Raw genomic sequence first — 24,523 nt, 5'->3', positions numbered from 1 at the left:
GTTCTTTAATTTCTTGGTAAACATGTAGCATCTTGAGCCTGAAAGTTAATAGAACTAGACACATTAACATGTTTGTGTTTCTTTTTCTTTTTTTTTTTTCCTTCCCTCCCTCCCCCCACCCCCCCCCCCCCCATGGCCCACTTCGAACAGCTGTGAAGATGATAACCTAGGAAACCTTTCTCAGATCCTATTGAGATATTTCTCTGTTTGGGACCACACATGCATGCATTCAAAACAAGGGTAACTGTGAATAACGTAATTACTTCCTTAATTTTAAATTGTAAATATTGTAAATTCAACATTTTTTTTTCTGTGTAATGTGGACTATCTTAAGCTTTTCTTGCAGCGTGAGTTTAATGACAAATCAGTTCCGATGAAGGAGCTGGCATCCAGGTAAAGTACATAAGTAGGCTTCATTGTTAAAGGTCTCATCCAAATCCCTTAAAAGTCAGTGACAGCTTTCCGACTAATTTCAGGAGGATTTTGATCGAGACTGGTGTCCATATGAATGGTGGTTAGACAATAATTACAATATTTGTTAGGAAGCTTTCCAAATCTAGGAATGCAGAGTTGTGACCATGTTTTACTTATTGTGGCAAACACAAGGCATGCAGCTCATTTGCTGCTTTATTTATATAAATATTTTTAGTGAATCCACTTTGATACAAATGACTAAAATTGATACAGCTTTAGACATATCTGCCATAGCTGTGAAAAAAATGCTAAGAAGGTGTTCAAGATGCCAGATCTGCTCGTTACTCTGTGGATTTCTTCTGTTAAGAAATATATTCCTTTCATTTAATGGTTGTTCCTATTGTTATATTTATTCCCATTAGAAAAAATAATTCATGTTGGCAGATGGAATCTATGTCACCCCAGGATTCATGCGGATGTGTGGCTGAACAAAAGGTATGTCATTTTATGTTTACTTATGTATGTAAAAATTATGTGTGTGTATATTACATCTAATACTTTGACTCATCTTTCTGAAGGAGTAGAGAAAGGGATGAGGAAATAAACCCTCAGAGCACCGGCTTTGTTATGATTGGAGATTTCCTTCTGTTTCATCTAATGTTTGGGCTGTGTGTTCTGAAGTCTTCAGGGAAAGAGCTTGCACAATTTTGATGTGTATATATATGTGCGTGTGTATATATGCACTAGAAATGGCTATAAATTGGTCTGAAATAACAGGAATTGGAGATGGCAGATCTATTCTCAGCAGATGCAACTTTGCTTTAAATATGTTACAGGATTTTGCTTAAAAAAACCTCATGTAAAACAGAGTTAAAACATAACACTCCCATAATATCTGGAAGACTACCTACTTTCAAAAGGGAAGGGCAAGTGATCCTAGCTGACAGAAGCTAGCAGGCAATCTACATGTGAATGAGATTTAATTGTTAGAGTTTGGTTTTGATTTGGATTGTGTGTTTGAAAATAAAACAGCCTTTGAGGAAAGAAAGGATTTTGAAAAAGATAATGAATTTTTGACTTTTTGACTAGTGAGTTTCCCTACTGACTTGCTCTGAGGTTGAGTAATAAACTCAACGAATGTGAAACAGTCTGAAGTGAAAAATATATTTCCCTGCGTGGGACCATTCTATCAAATAAATTCTCTCCTTCATAAAGATATAAATATTTAGAGTAAGAGTTGCATCTGAAATATAGTAATACAGTTTTGGGAAAAGTGGAAGGAGGAAACTAGTTTTTTACTTTGCTGGGTAAGGAACAAATTTGCCTCTAATACTAGTGAGACATATACTTAAAATATGAGAAGCTTGAATAAAATGGGAATGGGAACCCACGCAGGGACAGGCCTATTAACCGTAAAAGCTCAAAGGACACAAGTCACTTGACAGTGGAGGCAGAACGTGTATCTGTGAGCTATGGAAAAACAGAACCTCTGAGAGTGAATTTTAATTTGTGTAGGGTTGAGATGTCAAATAAGCATTGAATTTTTTCAGTTGATATACATAATGTACTTTATAAGTTTTCAGAGACATCTGATCATATCTGTCTCCTTTTCTTTGGTTGTGAGAATATCCCACTGAATCATTAGAAGACATCTTCCTTTATTCTTCTCTTCAGTCCATCAATGAAATTTTGAGAAGCATATGCGTTAATTAGAATTTTCTTTTCATCTCATATTCATCTGGTGCCTTTTTTGTGTTTCTTCTCAGGCACAAGAAGTGAATAGCAGTCTTGCCTTTTTCATTTTTGTAAATCTTTCTAAACTTATATACAAGTTTTGATGTTTTCAAAACAAAACTGACTAACAGGGTTGCAAGAAAAATCAAATGTGGTTCCAATATGTAGGTGACACAATTATTTGAGATGTCTTATAAACATAAAACCGTACATAATTTATTGAAAAGCTGAGAAAGGCAAATCCAGTTGAAAAGCACTGCTGTAAAATCTACGTAAAAATTCAAAAATATGGCTAAAGGTAATGCCGCTGATTTTTAAGAGTGCTTTACTTATTTTATGTATACTGTTTTTCAGATGTGTCCAAGTTTCAATACCTCTGCTCCCTATGTGAAGAATAAGAAAGGACATATTTTGTATAATCTTTCAGGGTTCCTTGTGGAAGAATATTTAGTGAGACCTTCCAACAAAGCAAGGTGATCTTAAAATATTTAACCTTTGTTTATCCTTTCTGTATAAAAACTACAGTCTTTCTTGATCTAAAGCATAGACCTACATCACATAAGGGGTAGTTGCCTTTATCTGTTGGTTGTATCGAGGTGTAGAGTCAGGCTAAGGTAACATGGAACCCCTCCATGTTGCATGAGCTTCCTCCAGCAGTTGCACAATAATTGCCTCTAGGCTTACCTGGCTCTTCTTGCCACACAGCGAGTTATTTCAGCATCTCAGAGAAAGAAAATGTATATGCATATGCAAATCAGGTAAACAATATTGTTTCCATTCCTCAGAGACTCAATCAAATAGAGGTGGATATGCTCCAATTAATCTTACCTTTGAACTAAAAGGGCTGGTATCCCCCTGGCAAGACTTCATATTCTGTGATACCAGTCACAGAGGTTATAATCTAAAACGTTGTATTTTAAGGTTTACTTACGTGCCTTTACAGCTCAACCACTGCCTTTGACATAAGTGCAAATACTAGACCAAGTATGTATTTATTAAGGAGAAGAAAGTGTTAGCCATTCATGCACTAAAAAAAAGTGTATCTGATTTGATAAAAATATTTGATAAAAACATCTTGAGATGAAAGATTTGAGCTAGAATATGAATGGAGTAGGAAGAAATCAAGCTGTTTAAGATGTTTCTGAAAGTCAGTTATACCTCACTTGCTCACAAACCTCAGGGATTTCAGCTTTCAGAAAGTAAAAATTCTTATCTGAGGGAATCCCTTTGCCAGAAAAGAGCAATAATGTTCACTTGATTGAAGAGTATATTGAGCTCCTCCTTTTTAACAGAGAAGGGGTTTGTGAGGGGTGCAGTTTTACTTTCAGTTGAAAAATAAAGCATTAATGTAGATATTACCACTTTATCATTGCAAGAAAAGACTGCTAAGCTTAAGGCAGGTAAGTTGTTATTACTTTATTTTCTATTACCAGATATGGTGGTTGGTCTTTTGGAAGGAGGAAAGCATTTGAACTTCAAGATAAAAAATTGAATAACACCAAATCTAAACCTCTGGCGAAGGTAAGGGTTGCATGTATGTGTGCGCATTTGTATGCATGTGTGGCTTGCTTATTCAGGCTCCAGACTTCACAGCACTTAGCAAATAATAAATCATTACATAAAATCCTTGCATTTAGAAATTGGAAGAAAAACCCTCTGTCTATTATAATCCACTTCTCTGTTCATAATTCTTGAAGTATTCTCCTGTGTTCCCAGAAGCAGTTTTAAATGAATCAAATGATACGGCTTTTCTTTTTTCCTGTGAACTTATTTCAGAGCTTAACTGAGCTCACCTTTAAAACTTTTTTTTAGGTAGTCGGTCCAGATATTCCTTTATTTTTTTTTGTTTTCTACAAAAAGTCAATGTCAGAATTGACAAAAGTTCATTGAACATCTCAAAAATGAGTTGTTATTGATGCTTTTTTCATTTCTGCAAGGAATACTTTGCTACATTTCTCCCTTTCTTTCTTCCCCTTACCCACCTCCCCCCCCCAACAAAAAAAAAAAAAGGATTTAGCTTCTAGGAGTAGCTACTTCTGCATAATAAGTACGCTACCCTGTGTTTATAATTCCCTTTTCAAATATGAGTAACTTTCCATTTTTATCCCAGAGAAACAGAAGTGTGCCTTACTGAAATTAGTCAGGTTGTGAAATCTGAATCTCTTCTTGACGACAGATAGTACTGTCTGGCAATGCTATACAGAGCCAGTGTTTTCTGTCTGCAGCTACCTCTGAAGTCAGGAAAAGAAGGATTATTCTAAGCACAACTGAAATAAAGAGCTTTTCCTTGGGGCTTTTTGGTATGCACTGGAAGGATACAGTATCTCCATACTGTGAAAACTTGGGATGGGACCTAGAGGCTAACAGGCCATTATCAGCGCAAGGGTTTTTATTTTCCTTGGGAATGCTTTGAAAGGCTCTTTTGACATCCATTCAAATGTAGACCAGTAATGAGTAGATGAACAGAAGTCTTGGAGGAGGATTGAAGAATATCAGTGAGTGGTCTGTATTTTTGTATTTGAGGCAAAACAGATTTGTTAAGGGAAGCTGTGGACTTTCCGGATTCCAGATTAGGATATGAAAGAAAGGTGCTTCTGCCTTTGAATTGTTTTATGGGACTATAGAAACTAGATTTTATTTGCTCTTATAAAAGAAGAAGAGAAGGAACAGTGTAAATAAGCTCTATCCCAAAATCCATCTTGGGACAAACTGTTGAAACAACCATTTGTTAAAACAACATACAGATAATCTCCAATCCAATATTATTTCATGTTTAGTTTTGCAAAATCACTGCCTGTTTGCAATGCCTTTTCCATGTAGTTTTGTTAAAAAAAATCTCTATCTTATATACACACCTGTCCTAGTTTCAGCTGGGATAGAGTTAAATTTCTTCCTAGTGCTGTGTTTTGGATTTAGTATGAGAAGAATGTCGATAACACACTGATGTTTTTAGTTGTTGCTAAGTACCCTACTAGTCAAGGACATTCAGCTTCCATGCCCTGCCAAGCACACAAAAGGATGGGAGGGAGCATAGCTGGGACAGCTGGCCCAGCTGGCGAATGGGGTATTCCATACCATGTGACATCATGCTCAGTATGTGAATGGTAGGCGTTCCTGGAAGTAGCGATGGCTACTTGGTTATCAGTCAGCGCGGATGGTGAGCAATTGCATTGTGCATCACTCATTTTGTATATTCTATCATTATTATTATTATTATTGTTATTATTGTTGTTGTTATTATTATCATCATTATTATTATTGTTGTTGTTGTTGTTATTATTATTTTTTCCCTTCCTTTTTTGTTGTATTAAACTGTCTTTATCTCAACACACGAGTTTTTTTTTTCACTCTTACCCTTCCGATTCTCTCCCCATCCCACTGGGGGGGCGCGGTGGGGAAGTGAGCGAGCAGCTGTGTGGTGTTTGGCTGCCTGCCAGGTTAAGCCACGACAATACACTACCTTATTTTTCATTTTTTCATTTTGATCATTTGTGATCTCCCTTTTACCCCCAGATTTTTTATAACTTTGAACTGCAGTTCCATCAGATCTTCATTAAGAACTTGAAGTCTTAGAGGTTTGCAATAAGATGTGTTTTTCTGACTGCTGTTTTTGTCCTATGTACCTTTAATCATTTTAGACTCTTGTTTTGACATGCCTGCACTGTGGATTTTGTCAGGGTCCTTTTTTCTTAAATGTCTTTGGCATAGAGCTCCATCTGCCATCAGCACAGGGATAAATTATAGTTATACTGTTAGTGAGTAAGCTTCATATTTCAGACCCAAAGAAAATAGTGGAGTAGATTTATAAAGGGCACTGCGTTATCTAAAACACCTCCTGGAAGTGGCTTTCAACTGATGCAATGTCAAATTATTGCATTAACCTTTCAGTAATTAACGACCAGACTTTTACTTTGACCTTTCAGGCTTGTTCATGAGACAGTGAATGTACCATTTACATAGCTTTGTATGAAAGTAAATGAGAAATTTGCAGTTGAAGAGACTTACTGTATGATTCATTTCATTTTAGAAAATTTCTGAATCTTTATACGTTATTCTCATCCACTCAAAAAGCCAACAATTTTTCTAGTCCAAATTAAAAATACATATTCAATACCTATTTTACTTTACCTAATCATACCGTGTTGTATATACCGCATACATGGTATACGTATGCACACAGAGAATGTGTACGTGTGCATGCACGAGGGAGAATATATCTACCACATGACAAACGTGGCTGATTAAAACCATTGATTATTGACATTCATTGATGATCACTGCTACGTGGCAAAAGCACAACTCCTCCTCAAATTTTTTGTGTTTTCATGACTGTATATTCTTTGGTTTCCTTTGATAATGTGGGAAAAAATTGTTCCATAATGATTTCATGGTTGCTGTTGTTTATAACATAATTAAATATAGGAAGAACATGTGGTAATTTTCAACAGTCCTGAAAGGCAATTTGTACTGTTTACATGGCATTCTGAAGTGTGCATTTTTCCAATCTCAAAGGCTGGGATTTGGTGCTTTACTGAACAGTAATACTGTAAGTGTCCAGAGGAAGTTACATCTTTCCAGCCTAATACTCCTTCTCTCTGCCTCCCCATCATGAATCTCATCCAGCAATGCTTAAGGATTTCTCTGCCCCTTCTCACCCTTTTTTCTTGATAGGCCATAGGTTAGTGAAAATGTCAGTCTAGCATTATTCTGGAATATTGACAGCAGGTAAAAGTGGTATGGAATAATGGAAAACATGTCTTTACAGAACTTACGTTTAATGGAGTGAGGGGCCATGTTTTTCCTTGAGAAGGAATTTTATCAACCATGGATAAGAAGATAAAATAATGAAAATAAAAATTAAACATCTTAATCTGTATGTTTTTCCATTGCTCATCTCTTTTCTGCCCTCTGTAAATAATTACCTGTGTGTCACACAAGAAATATGAAAGATATTTCATCTGGAACTAATATTTTTCTTTTTTTATATTTTACCTTTGCAATCAATTTAGAATAAGCCACAAGACTTTAAAAAAAAGACCTTAAATGTGTCTTCGGATGAAGTGAACAACCTCAAATGCCTCTTTTGCCAGATTATAAGCAATTAAATATCCAGCTTCAATTTGGTTATTTCCTGGTGGTTTGATTCAGTTACATAATGTAGCTTGAAGGAGGAATTCTAATTAATGTGTGGGATATTGAAATGTATTGTTACACACAATGCTCTATTGTGTTTTTTGTATTTTCATTTAAATATTGGTCACATTATTATATTTCTAAGGTGTTATGTGAACACTTGAGACCTTTCCCCTGCTTCAATTAAATGAGGATGTGTCATCAGAATTTTGATTTATTGTTTTGTTAATTGCCTTTTTTTTTAAATACAATGAACGCAATTGCAGTGGAGTTTCATTATGTATGCATAACTTCGTATTCGGCACAAATCTTTTTTAAAAAGATGGAATAAGAAATGGATGTATGGGGGTGTGAAAAAGACTGACTACTGTTGATCTTGTTTATGTTTCTTTGCTCTGCTTGTTATTTGCACAGGACATCCAGCAGTGCAAAGATTTGCAGTTTTCCTCAGGACGCTTAGGTTCTGTTTCACTTCATTTCTTTGAAGAACTCTCTTGTTTGTGTAGTAATTTGTGGGACTTGAACTGGAGGAGAACAAAGGAGTTGCAGATGAGTTTGCAAAGGGGGAAAGAGCTTGGGATTTGTTCTTTTTTCTTTTCTTTAAACGTGGAGACATAAGATGCTGTTGAGATTTCAAGCTGTTGTGAAGACCACATAAAGAAGAGTAGAAAATGTGAAAGCTCGTGCAAGCAAGAAAGCTAATCAGCAAGCTGCTGATTTTTTAAATAATGACTAACAGAGCTTATGGCAAAGATTCAAAGGTGAGAGGCATAGGAGAAATGACAGTGGAGCTCAGAGTGGTGTTTGAAAGCATAATATAGGATAGATGGGAGGAAATTAAATGGACAATTAGAGTGTTGTAAATCTTGCCTCACAACAGAGTACAATGTGGAGATCCAAACAAGTAGGTAGTCAGGAAAATTATTAAGAGAGGGAAATAGAACTGAAGATTAGACAACCTGCACTGGGAAACATAGAGAAGAACGCGGCAGGAAAAAAAGTCTGGAACTAGTGTCCAAGTAAGGATTGTAGCTGGATACTACAAGAAAGAAAGAACACAATTATTTGCAAGTAAAAAAAAAAAAAATCTGGAAGTTTACACCAGTATGAAGAAAAAGCACATATATATGAAAGAGCACTAGATGAGAACAACATCACAGTGATGAGAAAAGAATCTTTAGGGAAGTTTCCAAGATGTAACTGTATAGACGGTAATTTTAGAAAGGATCTAAGAAAACTGAAATCCTAGAAGAAGGGTGTTAAGACAAGAAAGACCCATATTAAAAACTGTGCATTTTGCAGTATGATTCAGAATCCAGACACAAAGTGAGAATTGCCCAGCATCAACCCGAGATGTACAGAATGCAGATTAGCAAATAACTGATATCAAATAGGGAAAGGTTAAGAGTTTTTCAACTGTATAAACAAAAAGGGGAGATGAAAGGTTGCTGTGGAGTGAGGAATGGATGGTAATCAAAGATGATTTTAAACATGTCACTAAAACTGAAAACAAACATACATAATAATTTAACCTAGTTTTCAGTATGGATAATATGGGTTCAAAGGCACTATGATTAACAATAATGAGGCATAGAAATGGAATCAATTTCCAAGGGCAAAGCAAAACTCAAACCTCAGTATATTCAGTTTTGGGATATATCAGGCTCTCAGCAATGATTCTAGCACATGGAAGGTTGAATTTTGAGTATATTTATCAAGTCAGTGTGATTCTGCATGATTTGAGGATAAAGTATATGTTACACCAGAATTGCTCCCCTGTGCTCCTCAGAGAGACTGGCCTGCCTTGTCTGCCTTAAAGTTTGTATTAATTTCCTCCATGCTTAACAAACCCCTGGTAATTGCTTGTTGAAGGTGGAGACACAGCTTTGTCCTTTGTGGAGTAGTTTCATACTCACCTTCTAAACAGTGCCTCATTGATTCTTTGTTTTCCCACTTTCTAGAATATTCTGTTCCTATACATTTTATGCTGTGTGTCACTTGCAGGTGTTATTTAGATAAGTCTTTTTGGAATTTCAATGATGTTCTCCACTTGTAACACTAGTTTTACTCATCTTTTTGTATTTTCAATTAAATTGGCAAGTGTTATTTTTGCATTGTTTTTCTCTATTTGTTCAACAAAATGTGTGTAAAGGAAGAGACACAGTGTTCCATTAAATCAAAGAATCTCAATTTAATAATTAACATAGGTGTACAGCTCCAACAGTAGAAAACAAATGGCTGCACTCTGTTGAAAGACCTGTACAAATTAAATGATTCTGTTCTGCCTAGCTCACCTCCTTCTATAAATAGTTGTCATAGCAGGAGAATTAGGTATCTTTATGCAATTCTTCAAGGTACGGGAGATTTCAGATCAACATTCAGATTCAATTCATTTTTGATTCACAATTTCCATTCTGTCTTCCAGGTGTGGTACAACCAAAAATGTTTCCATTCACTGCCATCCTACTTAAATGAACTCAATAACTTCATTCTGTGGCTGAATTTGCCTCCTAATGTGGATTGGAGACAGTATGGTAATAGTCCTTCTTTAAGTCTTTTTTCATCTCTTTTGAAAAGTAGTTTTTAAATAAACAAAAATAATTTTAAGTATGAAAATGTTTTCATAGTATAAAGTAGAATTGCAGAGTCACATTTCTTGGGAGGATTTGAAAGTGGAACTTTTAGTTAAACAGAAGGTTTGTTTGTGTGAAGAATGTAGTACACAATAAGGTAAAATTTGAATTTAGAGCTCACTATGCCATATGAGTTTCTCACAAAGGACGTTCCTGTGGAATAAGTCTAAATTGGTTCGCTACACTTGGGATGTTAGTCTCTGTGAAACCACTGTGAGGGCTTGCTTAAATGGGATAATTAATGCACAACAGAGTATGAATTTATAAAAACTTTGTCACTTACTCTGTCTCCTTATGTAAATATCCAGGGTAAAATCAGAGTATCTTGTAAATTCACACTGCAATGTGATGTTCCATAGCATCCTGTAACTCAAGGAACAGGAGAGGCTGGTATATCTTACAATTGTACATAATAAAAAAGAGATTAGTATATTTGACATCTGAATTCTCTGATTCAGATATGCCTGAACTTTGTAAGAACTAGTTAAAATAAAAATTTTACAACTGACTTTTTAAAAAACGACTGCATCCAAAGAATCAGCTGTTAACACAGGTGAACTTTTAGGATGTTGAAATCTAGTTTGACATCTGGGCTTGATAATTCAGGCTAACTTCTGTTCATTCCAGTTCCTTTCATTCTTAAGGTTCTATTAAAGAGGAATTAGTTTGGTTTAGAGAAATTTAAAAATAGTTTATGACCAATTTTTAAGAGTTTTTGAAAAGGTAGGATAGTTGTCTGTAATGGTAAAATGATTTTCAGTGTGTTTATAATGAAGAAGGAAGAAAGAAGACAAAAATCAGTGAAAAGGGGGAAGGAATCCTGAGTATCTGAAAATAGAAATTCATTAAAAAAAGTTTCCAGAATGTCAATGAAAAAAGAATAATTGCTTGCTTTCAAGATGGCTGGGGGTTTATTTTTCTAAATGAATTATGAGAATGAATCAAAGGTAATGTATTTCTGTAGAAAGTTTGAATGAAATGAAATCAGGTATTTTAATGAGAATTTTTAATAGAAATCAATTTTTAATCAAGTTTCCCTGCACTTCTTGATTAGTACTGATGCTAACTTGTTTTCTATAACATTAGATATCCCACTCTGGAACTTAAATGTTTAAGTACCCTTACTTTTGTATCTGTCATGGAGAATTGGGGACTTACCATCTGTTGGAGAAAATTATAGTTGTCCCAAGGATTATGGAAATGTTATATTTTATGTTGCTGCATGACATGGAAAGACAATAAGCAAAACAATACTTAATAAATATTTGAAGTCTGGGACTGTCATCTGTACAAATATGGGATCATTATATAATCTTCTGGCAAAATAAGTTGTCTAAGTCTCTGCAAAAGTAGAGTTTATGAACTAGAAAGCAGTTTATTTATGTGTATATCTATTAGAGAGGTGCAATAAAGAGGGATTCATCATGCTCTTGAGATGTGATGCAGAGGGACCTGTCAGAGAAATCATAGAAAGAGAAGTCATCTACCTATCTATCAGCATGTATGTATATGTGTATGTGCACATATACGTATATGGGTGTGTGTACACACTCATATATGTATGAGTATATATGTGTAGAGATAAATACAGGTGTATATATATTTTAAAAAAAACTCAACAGTTTTCCAATGTTATATGGGGCACATAAGCTCAGTTCACTTTGACTTTTAACTATTTCTTATTTAAGGATACTGCTCTGATGGAGAAGAACTATTTATATGCTTTTCTTATTAAAATGGTAATATGCAATCCTGTAAGTTAGCAGTCAGAAGACTACATACTGTGTTTCAACACTGGAATCTTTTTTTTCTTTTCTCCTCTTGCAAACTCTGTTTATATGCAAGGTCAATTCTAGAATATTATTGGAAATTACTGCAAGGAAGCTTGTTAGGATGTTGTAATTCTGACTCACATTAATGCCATGTTTTTTTCCCACACGATAACTTTTTCCTGTCAACAGAACCAGTGCTTCTGTATTACTTTTAAGTGACAAAAATAATTTGACTCTTGAAAAGGGAGTGTGAGTACACAGTCTTTCCTTCTTTCACAAAAATAAATCTTGCTTTACTACAAGAGACTTACTTCAATAGGGTAGAGTATTAGCATGCAATGTAAACAGAGTAGCAACTACTATGATATTGAAACGACCTTGAAAGAGATCAACAGCTTATTAAAATGCTCATATAAACACTGAGTAACCTTTCACTTAGCAGTTATATCCTGTGGGTATAACTTCTTGAGCATTGTCCTGGTTTCGGCTGGGATAGGGTTAAATTTCTTTCTAGTGCTGTGTTTTGAATTTAGTACGAGGAGAACGTTGATAACACACTGATGTTTTCAGTTGTTGCTAAGTGCCCTCCTAGTCCAAGGACAGCTCCCGTGCCTACTGACTGAGCTAGGTACACAAGATGGGAGGGAACATAATCAGGACAGCCAGTCCAGCTGGCCAACGGGGTATTCCATACCATGTGACGTCATGCTCAGTATATGAACGGTAGGCGTGATCCAGGAAGTACCGATCGCTACTTGGTTATCGGTCAGTGCGGGTGGTGAGCAATTGCATTGTGCATCACTCATTTTGTATATTCTATCATTATCATTATTATTTTCCCTTTTTTTCCCTGTTCTATTAAAGTGTCTTTATCTCAACCCACGAGTTTTTCTCACTCTTACCCTTCCGATTCTCTCCCCGTCCTGCTGGGGGCGGGGGGAGTGAGCGAGCGGCTGCGTGGTATTTGGCTGCCTGCCAGGTTAAACCACGACAGTCCTTTTTGGCACTCAACGTGGGCGGTACTTCCTGGATCACGCCTACCCTTCATATACTGAGCATGACGTCACATGGTATGGAATACCCCATTAGCCAGCTGGGCTGGCTGTCCTGATTATGTTCCCTACCATCTTGTGTACCTAGCTCAGTCAGTAGGCACGGGAGCTGTCCTTGGACTAGGAAGGCACTTAGCAACAACTGAAAACATCAGTGTGTTATCGACATTCTCCTCATACTAAATCCAAAACACAGCACTAGGAAGAAATTTAACCCTATCCCAGCCGAAACCAGGACAAGCATGAACCCAGTTGGAGTTCTCCCAAGTTCTCTGGAGAAGGGAAGAGTCATTACAGACAGTGTGCCTAGGTCTACCTGCTTTGCTCACAGGGACAGACCTAGTAACATTCATAGAAGATCAGTAGTACTGGTCCCAGTTTGTGATCGGTTTTAGCGATAAAGAGCTGAGAAGGAGGCTAAATGCTTTTGTCTAATGTCTTTTTGTCAGTCAAGAGGATACAGGGAATATAGACTTCAGATTTTGTATGAGAGTTTGAAGGAAGAAGTTGTACCTAAGAATACAGAGGACATATGCTACTTTCCGTTGATTTATATCTCGAGGGATTTGTATCTGTTCAAAAAACTGTGAAAAAAATTGATAATTGTTTTTCTTTTGTCAGTCCAAGTTACTGACTCTTGATCATCCTGAGCATGCAGGAGCAGGAAATGATAGTTATTTGGTGATCAAAAATACTTCCTTTTTATTAGCGTGTAATCTGATCTTCAAATCCTTTCTCTGCAAAGAGAGGTTTCTCTTTCCCCCCCCATATGGGATTATCAGTACGCTTCTCCCTGAGGATGCTTGAAAAGTTACAATGTTTGCTTCTTGTAATTTTCATGTAAAGAACGGTACGGTTGTTGAAGAAAATTTGTGTGCCAGCTGGAGGTGCATGTAAATAGACAGAGCAACAGAAGTTAGCCAGATTGATTTACGTCAGTTTATCATAGTTAATAGATCAGATATCTATTTTGGAACAGCAGTTCAGGAATACTTCTTGTATGAAAATAAGTCATCTTCTGTACCATGTGAATAGCCACCTCTAGCTTCATAATCATGTAAATCTGTGTTTCTATTGTGGAAAAAAACTAACTCATCTGCCTTACTGGAAAGGAAACCAAATAGCGGGTTATAAATTCAGTGACAGATAATGAAAATGAACATGTTAATAAAAAAAAAGTGAGAAAGACTATTCAACAGAGAAGGTAAGATGTTCTGGGTTTTTGTCAAAACTCTTCAGCTCTGGCTGATCTTCAAGCTTATGTGAATGTGCTGGTTTTGGCTGCGATAGAGTTAATTTTGTTCATAGTAGCTAGTATGGGGTTACGTTTTGGATTTGTGCTGAAAACAGTGTTGATAACACAGGGATGTTTTCGTAAAGGCTGAGAAGTGCTTACACTTCTCAGAGTCAAGGCCTTTTCAGCTTCTCATGCTCTACTGACTGAGAAGTCTGGGAGTGCACAAGAAGCTGGGAGGGGGCACAGCCACAACAGATGACCCAAGCTGGCCAAAGAGATATTCCATACCATATGATGTCATGCTCAGTATATAAACTAGGGGAAAACTGGCAGAGGGGCCACTTCTCCGGGACTGGCTGGGCATTGGTCGGTTGGCGGTGAGCAATTGTTTTTCATTTGCATCACTTATCTTTCTTGGGTTTCATTTCTCTTTTTGTTATCTTCCTTTTAATTTATTACTATTATTATTATTATTATTATATTTCATTTAAATTATTAAACTCTTCTTACCTCAACCCATAAGTGTTCTTACTTTTACTCTTCTGATTCTCTCCCCATCCTACTGTGGGGAAGTGAGCGAGCGGCTGTGTGGTGTTTAGCTGCCTGCCGGGTTAAACCATGACAGTGAATGATGTTTGTATGTTTTTAAATCTCTTTCTGAAATGCTGTATTCCTACAATTAGATAAAGTAATTGTGAGCAAATAAAAAATGGAATAATGAAGTAAGAGCTATAAAAAACTAAAAGGCAACATTTTTTACTTCAGGTTAAGATAGAAATTCTGATCAAGTAAAGTTATGTTATTTTTCACACCTAATTGTATACAGTTGAGTCAGAATGTGTTTATTGTGCTGGAATATAGGGGAAGAACTACTCCCTACCTCTTAGGATAAGGCTATATAAAGAAAAAAGGAGTGGTAGTCATCTATAGTGATGTCTGTAAAGTACAGTGGTCAAAAAAAGTTCTTACATCATTATTCGAAGAACAGAAATGTATCAAAATAGAAAGGCCTTGTGCGATGCAGCTGCCCCATCTCAGGACTTCCATTGAAGTAACTGATTTTTTTTAAAAGCCTTTCATGCTAGGGTTCATTGTAAGCATCCATATAACATCCTCTTTATTTCAAAAGAGCTGAAGGGATCAAGAGACCCATTTTCAGCTGAGTTTTGGTGGAAAGTGACTGTATAGTTTCCTGATTGCTTTGCAAATTGTAACTTTAAACCTCTTTTCAAAGGAACCTGTGAAATGGCATGGAGTAGGAACCTTCTTAACCATGTCTGGTTAGTGGGGGGAAAGTAAAATTTAAATCATTAATGAGGGTGCTGCCTGTGAAATTCTCCATAAAATCTAAGTTATAATTTTCAGTAAATAGTAATGTCTCATTTTATACAAACAGAAATCTCATCATAAATTTTAAATGTCCACAAAGAAGAGCTTGTAAAAACCATATATATATATATGCTACTTCCATTTTTGTTATACATACTATTTTATTTTATTCTAATCTATTTTATTCTAATCTGAAATAAAATGTCTGAAATAAAGAAACCTACACTGGTCTTCTATTCAAGTCTGTAACAGTTATAATATTTAGAACTAGTGGCACAGATCCAAATTGATCTATGTACTCAAGACTCAGCATGCTGCATGACAGAAGGAAGAGATAGCTTACAAAGGAGTGCTGAGAGATAGGTTCAGACACACCCAAAATACAGCGCAGGACCATGAAATACACCTAAGAACAGCTCTGATTAGCCTGTGGTGATGGCATACAAGCTTGAAGACACTTGGGATTTTTTCCTCTGGATCTCTCCACCCTACACTGAAAAAGTACTGCTTGGTTCATATCACTGTCCTCATTTTTACTGCAAACCCACAGATTTGGTAATGTGTGATTATGTGGAAAGTTGCACCCAGGCAGAATGGATTGGGCTACCAGTGCCTCATGCTCTCTATAACCTACAGGTTATAGAAGGAAACATTCCAAGCTCTCTAAGACTATGCCAAACTGTATGTTGCTTTCTTTTCTGACAGATGGTCAGGTGGTTTAGATTTGAAGTAGAAGATCTAGAGCACTTTCTCTTGAAGATACAGTTTGCAGACTGTTAATAAGATGTTGGTATGGGGAAAGGTATCTTGAGTTGTGCAGCTCCTGATAGGCAACAGGGCAGGATTTTTCCTACTACAACCAAGATGCTGTTCATTTCAGACATCTGTAATGTGGATGCATTTTCCTTTTTCCTGTGAACTGTCCTATCCAGAATGGAAAAGGATAATATTTTATTCTAGAGAATGTCGTAATGCTTATAATATTTTACAAAGAATTTATTTCACCAGGTTAGGGATGCCTTTTTAACATATTAGAATCTAAAATTAGTTTAATCAAGAACTATGTAAGGAAAGGAATAGGTTTGTTCAACCTGGAAGGGAGAATACTAAGGGGAAATAATGGAGAAGCTGAAGAGGGTACAATTAATTGTTTATTGGCTCTTCTACTATTAAGCATGTAGCATGTAGCTCCTAGTAACACTTCCAATGTAAATACTCTCCCCCCAACCCCCAACTGGGTTATGCATGCAATTTATAGTTAAACTGTGAAGGTCTGACTACTTCCCTCCTCTTTTTTCCATACTAATGTGGCTTGCAGGTAAAATGCCCTTGTTTCTCAGTTGTGTAAAGTTAAGTCTTTCACTGAGCAATACAAGAGATAGCAACTAAGCCTTTTATTTTAAAAGAAAAAGAAAGAAAAAAATAACACACCAAAAAAAATGTAGTTAACTGTAGGCAAAACAACTGAGGAAAGAAAGAAAAAGAAGTTTCTTAGCTGAAAATCAGCTAAGAAAATATATTACCAAAATAACTTATTGCTTGTGCTTTCTGTTGGGATTGACATCTGGCTTCCTTCCTTTTCAGAACTACACATGCACATATATATCAATTAACATGTAAACAGTCATGTTTCTTTCTTTGAGATGCCCTCCTCTTCACCCCACTTAAATCGGGGAAATTGTGCCTCTCATTTCTTAAGCTCTTCATTTTTATATTGGAGAAGCTTAAAGGTCTAAGAAAGTCTTGGCATCATGGTGTTCACTTACTCTTTTATGTGTGTAAATTTTCAAAAATGCAATCCTTTGCTTACCTACACAGTTTGAATGGAAATTGGCTGTAGAAGATGGTTACTACTTTTAGGAAGAGCAATTACTTTTTGGGACTCTTCCGTTGAAGGAAATTAATTCAGTGCAATTTGCTTTTTGGTCAGTATTGTATGATACAAGACTGCAAGGAACATTATGGTATTTAATGTCGTGGTTTTTTTATTTCCCCCAGTAATCATCTCTTTTTCACAATTTCTGTTTATTCTGTACTAGAGAGTTGTAGCAGTGTATTTCTGTGTATGGAACCCAATTCAACTGCTGTAGACTTTTGTTTAATAGCAATGCAGTAATCTGAAAGTTTTGTTAGCTTCCCCTTGGGATCTGTGCACTTAGCAGGGACAGGCCATGGTTATTTCAGGAGAGAGATTATTTCCAGACACATTAAATATACCTGAGTAGAAGTTATACCTTGTAAAATATTCAATGTCATTTTTGTCTGTTACATTTTACGTTTCATTAATTCCCTGCAGGTCTTTTTGAAAAGTTTCAGCAGTGCAGATCATCTCCTATAAAATTCATTGACTAGGTTCTCAAAATGTACAAGTGGGCAAACCTATGTTTATGAGCATGAATTCATTTGCACAGGAAATTGCATAATCATGAATTCATAGCTCTGTTTTTGCTAGTGCATATTTTTCTCACTGAATACAGCAGATAGCTGGTAGCAGTAGAGCAATGGGATATGATTCAGATCAGCCTCGATTAATTCATGCAATATAGTGGAGAACTTTCCTGAATTCCTGGCAAACTGCCTCAGTTCTGGACACTTTATGGGCAATAATTCTCTACCACAGTCCACATGACAGGTTTACTTGTCTCACAATGCTGGGAAAAGGGATGTGAATCAGTATGACCTATAGGTCTCCAAGTCTTGGCATTTCCTGATCGTGATCAGTATTTTAAGATTTGCAATCTCTAAAAATGCCACCCCTTGAGCTGGAGCAATTTTACTGTAGGATTTCTGTCATCTGAAGCTTGCGGGGAGGACAGCTTGGTCAGAGCATTCAAATTCTTGATCATGAAGGCAAGACCTTTGACAATCGTGGGAAGATCCTCTATAACTAGAACATGGCTCATGGCCATAAAAGAGGAGGCCTGGAAGACGTATTTCTGCTCTTTTCCAATTTAGCTTAGCACTAGTGAGTATAAGAAGCACATTTCATTTGTTAACTTCTTGTTTTAGTGCTTCTGAAATTATCAGGATTCCTATTTTCCAAAAGTTTTCCTCCATTGTAATTAGATTAAGTATGAAAATCTTTTTTTTTTCTTTTTTTTTTTTGTAACTAGATCTGAAAATAAGTTTAGATTGGATTTTAGTTTGTCTATATCGTAAAAATCTGGTTTAATTCTATTTTTAGCTACTTATTTCTAATTCAGTAGAATTCCTATATACATATATGAAGTAAAGACATTCTTTCTTCTAATACGCACACCTTTATTCAACCATTGGAAAAGCTTGGAAAAAATTTCTGGGAATGAAGCTTTTTTCTATCATGCTACTTTTCCTTTACATAAATGGAATTTTGGCTAATACTTGGTTCCAGTGGGAAAAAAATAGTTTTCTTTGATATGCCGGTTTTTGTTTCAGAGCAAATAGCAGCTATTTTTTAAAAAACTTAATGGTGTAAAAGAAAAACAAAGGAAAACTTTAAACAGTCCCCCTAGGCAAATGACATGAAAGACTTCTGCAAATAGCACATGTATCTACTAGTGATGAATCAAAACCTTATCGGCTTGAATCTTCTTTTGATTTGTTAACTACCGTTGGGCTTCAGTGTACAGCTTTTAACTACATTTGAAAAATCTTTACCTTGTACTAGTTTTGTGTGCAAGTTAATCATCATCCTCTGTTGTTCAGCTTTTTACCCCACAGTGGCTTAGTGATGCTTAGATTACTTTGGCTTGAAGATGAGGAATGATAAGTTATAGGGGCAAAAAAAAAATGTATAGATATACTTGGTCAGATTGCACCTGTTACTGGAACTAAGACAGTTTTTATCTTTACACAGCGGGACTCTAACAAAATATGACAAAGTGTGTTCAATTAAATGACACCCTGCAGAGTCCTTCTAAGGCTACCAATAATTTATTTCTTTGCCAAAGATACTGGGAAGATTATAATTGTTGTTAGGATGGATTTTTTAATTATTATTTTTTAAATTGGGAACAGGATAGATTTATTTTAAATACTCTAATCAGATAGTGCTGGTTTGATCTCACTGCAAGAATTTCCAGTTGGTATTGCATTACGTATGGCACACCTGTCAGGTACACATGTAGAAATAAGCCAGGAACAGCATCAAGACTAGTTGGACGGCAACTTTTGCACTGACAGTTTTGCATCCCCCCCACTTTTCTTCTTTTGTTGGAAAAGAAAAAAAACAAAAAAAAAGCCCTGTTTTTTGTCCATAAACTACCTTCCAATTCTGAAGTTCAGTTTGCTAGATTGTTGCAGGCTGGTTGTACGAAGAACCAAAATAAGCCTAAGAACACATTGCCTACTGAGGATTTTTCTTGGTCTCCCAAGCTGGGTATCTTTTTAATTTAAAGTTCTACAGTTTCAATCTGAGATGTACCTTTTTTTTTGTGAATTTAGCTAAACAGTTTTTTCTCTGCAAAGTATCAGCAATCTATAAATGTTTTCAGCAATGATAAAATACCAGGTATATAAATTTCAATAACAACCTTCCTTACTCCAGAAGATTAGGTTGTTGAACTCATTTCTGCAGTTCAGAATGCAGAAAAGCAGCTATTACTTATGTTTATTCATTAGACTTTGTTGGATCCAGACTCTGGAAATCATTCAACAGGAGCAGCTTGGTGGTTGACCTCTTTCTGTTGCTTATTAAGTATGTAGCCTTTTCATTCATCTTGTGAAATAAGGGGTCAACAGTACTCTAGAACTTGAAGTCCTGATGTAGCATTTACTATTTCATAATTTATTTTTCTTTTCACAGGGATCACACTCTACAGCCACCCATATGGAGGAGCCTTGCTGGATGAGGACAAAATGTGAGCAAACTCTTAAAATATATAACAACTGCAATAAGCAGACAATTGAAACTATTAATTCAATAAGCATGTATGTTGCATGCGATAGATGTTAAGACTTTGTAGATGCAATTCAGTTCCACTGAGTGAAGCATTTTCTCTAGTCTGGTGTTTATATGTCAAGTCTACTGTTTATATCAGATATGGTTGCATTATTTTGTAGAGAAAAATACTGAATTTATGCTGATTGCGCTTTACAGAGTGTTTGTGAGCAGGTCATGACATTTTCAAACAGGTTACTGCTTTAAATGATTGTCAAGTTTTTAAATGTTAATTTTCTGTAGAGGGGGTAATATTTGCAAAAGATTCACTTTACTATTCAGACTTTAAACACGTGCTGTGTTCTGTAACTCACGTATAGTTTTGTGACTTACACATCATCTTGCTCCTGTTCTCTAATTAGATGTTGACAGTGTACAAACATGGTGTTTGCAAACGGGATTAAGGTCCTAATGTCTAGTATGGTTTTGGTAAAAAGTTGACCTTGAAAATGTTTGTGTTTGGTGAGGTTTTTTCCCCATTGTGTTTTCATTATGCCATTTTGCTTTGTACCCTAGAATGGAGAATGTTCGTCAGTGTGGCGTAGCACTGTGTATCATGCTGGGTTTCTCTATCCTTACCGCATCTATTGGAAGTGCCATAGTGAAAGACAGAGTATCTGGCACAAAACGCTTGCAGCACATCACAGGCCTGGGTTACAAAACTTATTGGCTTGCTAACTTCTGCTGTGATATGGTATGTATCATGTGGGGCAGCTGGTGTTCGGGTGTAAATTTTTAACTAGTTTGTCATAAATGAGCAAAAGGAGGTCACAAGACAGGTGAATAAGATTTGAATTGTGCAGAGCAACAGCTCTTGGCTGTCATGTTAACAAGCGTTGGGACACCCTTCTTACTTTAATATTGTCAGATAAAATTCTTTAAGGCAGGGATTGCATTCTTCAGTTTCCGAAGTTGAATTGTAAGGTAAAGCATATGCTAGCTTTAGGAACCTACACTATTTTACAAATAAAAGGAACCTGGCTAATCAACCTAGACACAGAGAATCTTCTACACAGCAGTTCATAGCAGGAGTTTCTATGCTTTGACACTGGCAAAATCTTTCCGATTATTGGTGAAGCCTGAAGATACTAGTCAGCTATTTTAAAGGCATAATTACGCTGTCTGTTGGTACATAATATGAGAGATATTCATAACTGGTACCTTTTATTTCTGGCAAGATAGGAGAAAATATTATTTATGAATTCACATACACAGAATGACCTAGATCAGAAATGGGTGAAGTCTCTGTCCTGAACATTTATTTTTCTCATACAAAGTAATTTCTATCATTGTTAACATTACAAATAGTATTAACAAATCTGAAAAGCTTCTCTTCTTTGGAAAATATCACAAAAGTTATTATTTTTCCCTAAACCTTACCCTTTTAATCAAAAAAAAGACAGGAATGCCAGGTCGGATTTAGGCCTGACTTTGGCAGGTCAGATTTAGGCCAACATAGTTAAATGAAATAGGAATTTTTGCTAACCTTCTCCAAGCCTGAGAAGTTGATTTCTGTTCAGGCCAATAAGCAAATATGGTGAAATAGAATTAATTTTCTCAAGTCACTGCTAGTCCCCAGTCACTGATTTTCCATCGGCTGTGTAATGGATTCCATTTTGGAATTAGTTTGCATTCCATTTAAGCACGAACTCCACAAATTATCCTCAAATATCTTTTTTAAAGGTGACTCTTTTAAAACTAACATTAAAAATTGATCCATTATATATGTGTGTGTATATATATCTGTGTGTGTGTATATGTGTGTACACATATATATAAGGCATACGTACATGTCTCCTTACTGAAAGGCTTTTTCATAATTCACTTGTGATGAAGCTTGCTATAGTATTAGTTGAGTGTTTGGTGGGAATTTGAGATTGGGTCATCTACTTCTGGCAAAGGGATACAATTACTGTTTTTAAAGAACGAGGGTGATGTGTGTTGATAGTTCATTTCTCAAAGAAGGTGTTTTGGATTGGGAGATTGGTTTCAGAGGCAATAGTGAACAATGGGAGTCACCTGGATTATTCAAAAGTAAAAAGATTCCTGGCCCCAGAGAAGGGACATAAACTTTCTGCACCTTGCCTAACACACTGGGTCATGGAAGGAAGGGCTGGAGTCTAGCATAGACTCACAAACATGAACTAGCCTGGTCAGGAACAGAGATTTTTGGAACACTCTCTGTTCTCATTCAGACTGTTCTAAAACTGAAACATTAGAGCTTCACCCATCCATGCTTGAAATCAGGATTTTCACACTTGAGCAAGCTTGAAGTTAGAGCACATTTCTCCAAACATTACTTACTTGACCAGTCAATCTTTGTATTCCTTTTTCTGCTGTGTCAGATAAGAGGGCTTGGTGAAAAACTAGGTCCTTCATCATTCAATTTCTCCTTGTGCAGCAAAGTCAACTCCTCATTATTTTCTGCCAATCTCTTCCTTTCAGAATGTTCTCACAAATTCAGCACAGTACTGCATGATCAATCATGATCTGGGAAAGAACAGACTCTGGTTTAAATGTTAATTGTGCTGCAGATCATTTAAGGACACTGAACACATGAATATATGAACTGTCAAATTTGAAATCCCTCTACATATTTTAAGTATTACAGGCTGTGTCCTGTATTATTGGTAGCATAATCTTTACTAGACCTGCAGAAGTATTTGATTTATGAAATTGCTGTCATGAGAATCAGGCTATTCTTACTGTATTTATACATGTGAACGGTATTCTTTACTATGTTCAACAAATGGAAAATGTGTAAGTGCTAAGAAAATTTAATGACAAATAGACAGGTTTTGTTCAGATTAAGCTTGTGTCACTAGAGGGGCAAAATTAAGGTTATTTTATTTGTGCATGCCCAACTTTTATAACACATCATGTTTTCAGGTAAGATTTCTAATAGAATTTAATGTTTAAAGTTATTTATTTATTTCTAGAAAAAGTCCCTGTTGAAACACACTGGGACCCAGCTGCTTTGTGACTTCTCTACCATATTTTTTAAACAGCTCCAAGATAACTGAAACCTAAATCTGTGGAGGGGGATGGTATGATATTTGTACATGACACTGAATAAGGTGCACTGTGAACAAGATGAGAACATTAAATTTGTCTACTTTTCACTCTGTTGCCCTTCTCTTAAAAAATGTCTGCCTTCCCATTGGCAAAGAAGTAATGCCCTTTGGTTTAATTTTGAACAAGTTTCCATTTTCAGTATGAAAGTCCAATTTTAATAGTAAAGATGTTGTTGTTCTGCAATGAATATTTAGCTAGACCCTGATTTGTTGCCTCTATTGCAGTTGCATCTCAGAATCTCAGTTATATTAGGATAAGGTTAAATATTGTATAAGCAGAAACGGAGGCAGTCACTGCCCTAACGAGCCCAGCTTCAATGCACAGAGCAGGTAGACACTGAGAATGGAACTGAGCACAGATTTTCACATCTTGCCATTGCTAGTTGCAAGCAGAACCCGTCTCTCTTGAATACTTGGATATGAATCCCCTGTACCAATCACATCCTCCCCCCCTTAAGTATTTGGTTACCATTATGTCAAGAGACTAAACAGAAAAACTGCTTTCCCTGTTGCCTAATGGCGGTAACTTTTCTAAATATTATGTCTGTTCCCATTAAAAGTTGTCATTTGCTTCATCAGCACACATGGTCCTTCATTAAAGTCTCTTTTAAAATTGTATCCTTGCTATTCTCTTATGACTGAAACACCAATCAGTGAAACTGCTATTTCTGAATCCAAGACTCTGTATTCACAGTATAATTTGATGTTTTGAAGCGATAGTCCCATATGGACTCATTATCTGGAAGAGCTAGCTTGTTAAATGGATGTATTGGAAAGGTCACTGGAAATGGAATTAAGGGGAATATTCTGTAGTCGGATTTTATTTTATCAGGCTGTTTCATGTGTATTTGTGTAAGAAGGGGCAGTTTCACAGCAAGTGTGGACTACAAAATCTCAGAGCTCTTCTGCTTAATTCTTCCTAATTTATAGTGTAATTATATTGCAAAAATGGAAAAGTTAATTTGTAGAGCCCTTCTATGCTAATTAAGTAAGACCAGTAAGAGATGCTCACCTGCTAAGTGCCTTTTTTCTTCTGTTTCTAGCTGTTTTACATGGTTCCAGTCACCCTGTGTGTTGGTGTTATTAGTGCCTTCCAGCTATCAGCCTTCACTTTCCGAAAGAACTTGGCAGCCACTGTTCTCCTGCTGATACTCTTTGGGTATGTGATTGGAAATGTTACTATGGAATTATAGCTTGTAAGAAAGAAACGGAGATCTTTAGACTTGG

At 36.1% G+C, this 24,523-nt stretch overlaps 1 protein-coding gene across 1 annotated transcript in view; it reads left to right on the top strand.

Moving 5' to 3' along the window:
- ABCA13 (ATP binding cassette subfamily A member 13) overlaps window positions 1–24,523 on the top strand; it is a 210,761-nt gene that overhangs the window by 136,973 nt on the left and 49,265 nt on the right. Inside the window, exons 37-44 of the mRNA XM_075142413.1 lie at window positions 151–240; window positions 837–909; window positions 2,503–2,621; window positions 3,582–3,669; window positions 9,707–9,815; window positions 20,088–20,142; window positions 20,739–20,916; window positions 24,340–24,455. Of these exons, the coding sequence (XP_074998514.1) occupies window positions 151–240; window positions 837–909; window positions 2,503–2,621; window positions 3,582–3,669; window positions 9,707–9,815; window positions 20,088–20,142; window positions 20,739–20,916; window positions 24,340–24,455 (828 nt within the window). The remainder of the gene's footprint in view (window positions 1–150; window positions 241–836; window positions 910–2,502; window positions 2,622–3,581; window positions 3,670–9,706; window positions 9,816–20,087; window positions 20,143–20,738; window positions 20,917–24,339; window positions 24,456–24,523) is intronic.

The sequence above is a fragment of the Calonectris borealis genome, chromosome 2, assembly GCF_964195595.1.
Source record: "Calonectris borealis chromosome 2, bCalBor7.hap1.2, whole genome shotgun sequence".
Classification (NCBI taxonomy): domain Eukaryota; kingdom Metazoa; phylum Chordata; class Aves; order Procellariiformes; family Procellariidae; genus Calonectris; species Calonectris borealis.
Note: the sequence above shows the minus strand (reverse complement) of the source record. Positions and strands in the feature narration are given on the sequence as shown.